This window comes from Salvia hispanica, chromosome 6, assembly GCF_023119035.1.
Source record: "Salvia hispanica cultivar TCC Black 2014 chromosome 6, UniMelb_Shisp_WGS_1.0, whole genome shotgun sequence".
In the NCBI taxonomy this organism is placed as follows: domain Eukaryota; kingdom Viridiplantae; phylum Streptophyta; class Magnoliopsida; order Lamiales; family Lamiaceae; genus Salvia; species Salvia hispanica.
Window position 1 is genome coordinate 34066666 of NC_062970.1, and position 6836 is coordinate 34073501.

Here is a 6836-nt window from a genome sequence, read left to right on the forward strand (position 1 = left end):
ATATATACATAGATTTACAAAACAGAGCAGAATATTTACAAAACATGATATATAAACATATTAACTCCTCACACTTAGACTACGCAGTAGGCTAAGTGTGAGGTAACATGCTTATGACAGAACACACAAAAAAAACATAACAAAACACATGCACTGAAGTAGCAAACCTTTTACTTCTCACACTTAGACTATTGAATAGGCTAAGTGTTATGAATGGGGTTTGCTCACATTTAATACACATAAGTCTACCTATTTAACAAAAGTAAGAAAACAGAAATAAAAGAAAACTAAAAATTAATAAGAAAACTAACTGGTCAGTTTGGGGGGAGGGGTCGATCAGACGTTCCTCCTGCTCCTCCTTGGCGCAGGGGTCTGTGCAGGTGGTTCCTTTGGTTCTTCTTCAGTGGATTCCGGTTGGTTGTCATCTGCCTCCTCTTGTTCATCACCTTCTTCTTCCTCATGTCCGGTGGTTTCCTCGTTCTGTCCTCCATGTCCACTTGTTCCAGCTCTAGTGCTTTTCTTTCCTCTCACCAATTCATTTAGGATGCTCTCCATCAGGGTTGTCAGCTTTGCCATCTCTGCCCGTGATTGTCTATTCTCCTCCGCTAGCTCAGTGACTGCCCTCTCCAGATTTTCTTGCCTCAGCCTTTGCGCTTGGTCGATCTGCCCAGCTTGCCCCTCTTGGACCTGTTGTGCCCTTCCACCAGGGGCTTCTCCCATCGGGTAGAATTGGGGCACTCCTTCTCTGTAGTATACCAAGTTGGTGCGGACGAAGAAGGGTATATCGAACAGGCCAGGAGTGTCGACCATGTACATCGGAGATAGGTCTTCTGCCTCTGTTATGATGATATTGTTGCGCACGAAGGCTCCTAGTATGTGGCAGAGGGAAAAGTTCCTAGCTGGGTGGGTGGCTATCAGGTGGCATTGGTAGGCTATCCAAAATCCCAAATGCAGCCTCCTATCGCGATTAGCGCACCATACCATGTACAATTCAGTCATGGATGTCCTGGCAGCTGAATTACTTTGTCCCAGTAAGTTGTAGCCTAAGTAGAGTTGCACTAGTCTCAGCATGGAATTGTTGAAATGGGTGGATCTGGATGTAGTGGAGGCGAACTGACCAGCATTTGGGTGGGTTAGCTCCTCCCAGGCTTCCTGAGGCTCAAAGTCTATGTGTCTCCTCGGTACCCCCCTCTCTCGACTTCTCCATTCTGGTCCTATAGCCTCCTCCAGGCTACACATTCCCAGTCGCACGGTCCACTCGATCAGACTCATGGACAGCTCTCCACCGAATATCCTCAAGGAAATTGACACCTTGTCTAGGTCCGTTGTGACTTGGAACCTAAACATGGTGAAGAACTCCTTCACTAATCTCATAGATATCTCCGGGTCCCTATTCTCCGGGTTGGTTGTCATCATCCTCCTGTTGTCCACGCCGTCTTCTTCCTCAGGTCCGGTGGGTTTTTCTTCCTGTCCTCCATGTCCGCTTATTCCAGCTCCACTGCTTGCTTTCCCTCTTGCCAACTCCCTTAGGACGCTCTCCATTAGGGCTGTCAGTTTCGCCATCTCTGCCCGCGATTGTCTATTCTCCTCAGCCAGCTCAGTCACTGCCCGCTCCAGATTTTCTTGTCTCAGCCTCTGCGCTTGGTCGATCTGGCCGGCTTGCACCTCCTGGCCTTGTTGTGCCCTTCCTCCAGGGGCTTCTCCCATTGGGTAGAACTGGGGTACACCTTCTCTGTAGTATACCAAGTTGGTGCGGACGAAGAAGGGTATATCAAATAGGCCAGGAGCGTCGACCATGTACATTGGAGACAGGTCCTCTGCCTCTGTTATGATGATGTTGTTGCGCACGAAGGCTCCTAGTATGTGGCAGAGCGACAAGTTTCTGGCTGGGTAGGTGGCTATCAGGTGGCATTGGTAGGCTGTCCAAAACCCTAGGTGCAGTTTCCTTCCATGCTTAGCACACCATACCAAGTACAATTCGGTCATGGACGTTCTTGCAGCGGAGTTGCTCTGCCCCAGTAGGTTATAGCCTAAGTAGAGCTGCACCAATCTCAGCATGGAATTGTTGAAGTGGGTGGATCTGGATTTTGTGGAGGCGAACTGGCCAGCATTGGGGTGGGTTAGCTCCTCCCAGGCTTCCTGGGGCTCAAATTCTATATGTCGCCTCGGTACCCCCCTCTCACGGCTTCTCCAGTCCGGACCTATAGCCTCCTCCAGGCTACACATACCCAATCGCACAGTCCACTCTATCAGACTCATCGACAGTTCTCCACCGAATATCCTAAAGGAGATTGACACCTCGTCTAGGTCCGTAGTGAGTTGGAACCTAAACATGGTGAAGAACTCCTTCGCTAATCTCACAGATATCTCTGGGTCCCTATTCTCTAACAGCCATTCAAAACCCAATGCTTCCATACTGGCCAGGAAGGAATCACGAACAGACAACTCATCCAAAGAGGGTATATGGAGTACCTTTCCGCATTTGACTTGCTTGCTACTGTCATCCTTGTCGTCAAATGCATCTTGAAGCTTTTTGGTGTCGTAGTGCTTCATGTCCTCCATAAGCTCATCGGTGAGCGTTACCCTCCACCGCCGGTACACGATCCTCTCTACCGGAGGGTGGACTAGTTCAAGGTGGTTGTCGGGGAGCTGCTGCTCATGATAGTCTTCTCCTTCCAGAGAGATATCACTCTCTGAGTCAGAATCCTCGCTGGAAGTGTAGTCGGTGTCGCTTGATCTCTCTTTCTCTTCCGGCTCTCTGATCACTATGCTTGCATTGGCAGTGCGCTGCTTCTTCATGACTTGTTTTGTCTTGACAGGGGCTTTCCCCTTCCTCTTCCTTTCCTGAATGCTCTTGGTTTTTTCGATATCCATTGCCTCTGCTTCCTCGTCGGCTTGTGTTGAAATGTCCTCCTGGGTGGTAGGCTCGGCCACCATGTGGGCACTAGTATCACTTCTTGCTGCCTCCTCCGACCTACTGACTCTAATGCGAGGTCCTAAACCCTCAGCCACCTTGTCAGTATTCTCCTCCTGGTCAGTCGGCGTTGTTGATACTGTCCCTGTTGCCATTTGGGTGTCCTCCTGGCTAGCATTCGAGGGCTCCTCCCCAGGTTTTGTAGGAGTAGTCTTCTCGTCATCACTCGAAACCTCCACTGCATCTGCTGCGGTGTTTGCTCCTGCCTTGTTGGACGTCCACTTTCCTAAACATCTCTGTGACACTCTTTGGGGTTTCTGCCTTTCTGCCTTGGGGTCATTTTTCAACACTAGCCTCCTCTTTACTGGTTTGGGTTTAGTTACCACTGAGGCTTCCTCTTGATGTGTTTCTGGCTCTTGTCTCTCCTCTTCAAGTTGTTCGGCCTTTTTCGGTTGGTCGTCTGTCTTCTCCTCTTCTGACTGGTGGGCTACCCCTTCCGACTGTTCCGCTTCCTTTGTTGCTTCCCCCTTCCCTACTGCCTGTGATGCGAGGTCCAGTACCTCAGCCACCCCTTCAGGGTTCACCACGATTCGATCCCCTTTGCCCAAAACCGCTTGGAATTCATCATCCGTCATTAACCCTTGCTTCCTGGCCGTCTCGTTCAGATCTATCTCCTCCTTCTCCGCTTCATCGATATTTGTTTCGGTGGCCCTAATCTCCTCTGCTTCACCTTTCTCGCTCTCGCTCTCCCTCCGCTTTCCTTATCTTCTGTTTCTCCCCAGTTGGGATCTTGATAGGCGGAAAGAGGGCTGACGTCCAGCGGCTCTGTTTGTTGTTGTATAGGAAAAGGGTGGGAGGGTTCTGATTGTGCAGCAATTGTTGAGGAAATATTTTCGGACGTCGGAATTGAGGTTTTTGGGGTGGTGGTGGGTGGGTTTTCTGTGGTTGCAGTTGGGGTAGGGTTTGATGTCGCCGGCATTCCTCCGGTTAGGCTAAATCCGGCTAGGGTTGTTGCCCAGTCTCTGTTGGGGTCTTGTTGCCTTAGAAACGCCGCCAGTGCGTCTAAAGGAACCATCGCCGAAATTTGTGTCGTCGGCGGTGGTTGTGATCGTTGTGGGCTTGGCGGCCGCGACTCGGCTGCTGGCTGGAGTTCTGACGAGGCCTCTCCGGTGGTAGATGCCGGGTTGTTGGTTGCCTTTCTCTTTGCCATGACTGTACCGGTGGTGGTTTGCGGTGGTTTCTGTAGTGGGTGGTGGTTTTCGGAGTGGGGTGGTGGTTGTGAGAGAGAGAGTGCAGGTAAGGGTTTGTAAAGTGAAGGGGAGTAGGCGGTGGGGTGTTTTATAGAGGGGTGGGTAGTTGAGGGTTTTGACCGGTTGTAGGCGGTCGCTCGGTTGAGACGCTTCGTGTGGAAGGCGGTTGTGCTTGCTGGCAGCCGATTGGACGTTGCTTGTCACGTCCTTGCTTCACGCGCCTCCCAGCCTCTGCACTCGCCTGCAAAGCTGCAACACCCCAAAATTCAAACTTTACTCAACTCCCTCTTCTCAATTAGCTAGAAATAGAAATAAAGCAAATAAATGGCTCTTTAATATAATTCAGAGTTTCACCCAAGTGGTATCCTCGTGGTCAGTACGAACTCCGAATTAATATTTAAGATCCGAAAAATCTTTTTGTTGTTTTTCCTTCTTAACTTAAATTAAATTACCAAATATTTACAATATTTACATCATTACTAAGGGTAATTGAAGTTTTACCCGGTCAGTAAGCACAATACTTATGCCGTTGACCAGGTGAAACTTCAAATCCCTTTCCTACTGGTCATTTAGACGCTCTTAAAGTGTAGTGGAATTTCTTCCACTACACACACCTCTTCATTTTCCCTATATATTTTCAATCTATGTCCATTAACGACAAAAGGTTCAGAGTTAGGGATACTCCCTGAAATCTCGACCGCTCCATTAGCACGTAGCGCAGTGATAATGTAGGGTCCTGCCCATTTGGACTTGAGCTTCCCAGGCATTAGCTTTAATCTTGATTGGAAGAGTAGTACTTTCTGACCAACTTGGAGATCCTTGGTTCTCAGATTTTTGTCGTGCCACATCTTTGTTTTCTCCTTGTACCACATGGCTGAGTCGAACGACTCCAATCTGAGTTCTTCCAGCTCTTGTAGTTGTAGCTTCCTTTCCTCTTCACAGGCCTTAGCATCCACATTAACTTGTTGTACTGCCCAGTATGCTCGGTGTTCAATTCCCACTGGCAAGTGACACATCTTCCCAAAGACGATGCGATAGGGGGACATCCCTATAGGAGTTTTGTAGGCTGTCCGATATGCCCACAGAGCATCTTCCAACCTTGTGCTCCAATCTTTTCTGGAGGGGTTGACTGTCTTCTCTAAAATGCTCTTTATTTCCCTATTTGAGATCTCTGCTTGCCCGTTGGCTTGAGGGTGGTAAGGACTGGATAGGCGGTGATGGACTCCGTACTTCTTCATCAATGCTTCGACCGTTCGGTTGCAGAAGTGAGTCCCTTAATCGGAGATGATTGCCCTTGGTATCCCAAATCGGCTGAATATATGACTCTTGAGGAACTTGGTGACTTCCTTAGATTCACAAGTGCTTGTGGCCTTGGCTTCTATCCATTTTGACACGTAGTCAACTGCCACTAGGATGTAGGAGTTACCATAAGATGAGGGAAAAGGACCCATGAAGTCCATACCCCAGATGTCGAACACCTCACAAACTATTACTGGAACTTGTGGCATTTCATCCCTCGCGGAGATCCCACCGGTCAGTTGGCAACGGTCACAGCCCTTGCAGAACTCGTATGCATGTCTATTCAGGGTCGGCCAGTAGAATCCGCTATCTAGCACTTTCCTGGCAGTCTTTCTTGGCCCGAAATGTCCTCCACATGCCAAGGAGTGGCAGTGCGTCAGTACATCCCGTTGCTCCCAGTCAGGAACATATCTTCTAATTACCTGGTCTGTTCCTGCCTTCCACAAGTATGGGTCGTCCCCGAGAGATAATACTTTGCTTCGCTCTTGATCTTCATCCTCTGAGCCTTTGTCACGTTTGGCACCATTGGCAGCTCTCCTATTACTAGGTAGTTTGCCAAGTCCACATACCAGGGTTCCTGTCCCTCTTTCTCTTTGCCCTTGGTTGTTGCGTCCTGACCAGTGAGTCTCATCACCTCTTCCCAATCAATCTTCCTTGTGGAGAAAATTACTTCACATAAATGCTCTTCCGGGAATCGATCCCTTACATCTTCACTGTTCCCTTCTTGTATTATTCTGCTCAAGTGGTCCGCTACCTTGTTCTCAACTCCCCTTTTGTCTTCTACCTCCCAGTCGAATTCTTGTAAAAGCAGCACCCATCTGATCAGTCGGGGCTTTGACTCCTTCTTCGCAATGAGATACTTGATTGCCGCATGATCAGTATAGACGATGACTCTGGATCCCAGTAGGTACTGCCTGAACTTCTCGAATGAATAGACAACCGCCAACATCTCTTTCTCGGTGGTGTCATAATTCCGTTGGGCTTGATTCAGGGTTTTCGATGCATAGAATACCACGTACCTTTTTCCTTCTATCTTCTGACCCAGGACGGCCCCCACTGCATAGTCACTAGCATCGCACATCACCTCGAAGGGTGATCCCGATCAGGAGCCTGAATGATCGGTGCAGAAATCAATTTTTCCTTAAGGAGGTTGAAGGCAGCCTTGCAATGCTCATCGAAGACGAACTCCACCTCATTCTGGAGAAGCCTGGTAAGAGGTTGGGCAATCTTGAGTGAAATCCTTGATAAATCTTCGATAAAATCCAGCATGGCCAAGGAAACCTCTTATTCCCTTCTGATCAGTAGGGAAGGGTAGTTTGGATATGACATCCACTTTAGCTTGATCCACCTGGATCCCTTTTTCCGACACCACG

General features: G+C 48.9%; 1 protein-coding gene across 1 annotated transcript; it reads right to left on the reverse strand.

Moving 5' to 3' along the window:
- Positions 1 to 4377: 4377 nt before the first annotated feature.
- Positions 4378 to 5402, reverse strand: LOC125195189. Its single transcript, XM_048093374.1, has 2 exons — positions 5032 to 5402; positions 4378 to 4405 (listed from the first exon to the last, which is right to left on the reverse strand). The coding sequence occupies exons 1-2, from the start codon at positions 5400 to 5402 to the stop codon at positions 4378 to 4380; spliced, it is 399 nt and encodes a 132-aa protein (XP_047949331.1).
- Between the last annotated feature and the right edge of the window lie 1434 nt (positions 5403 to 6836).

What these genes read in the sequence shown, in the direction of transcription:
- LOC125195189 (XM_048093374.1), bottom strand. Translation starts at nt 5,402, where the DNA reads ATGAAGAAGTACGGAGTCCATCACCGCCTATCCAGTCCTTACCACCCT. An exon ending in TCGTTCGACTCAGCCATGTG is followed by an intron (nt 4,406 to 5,031) that starts GTACAAGGAGAA and finishes GCAGCTTTGCAG; the next exon opens with GCGAGTGCAGAGGCTGGGAG.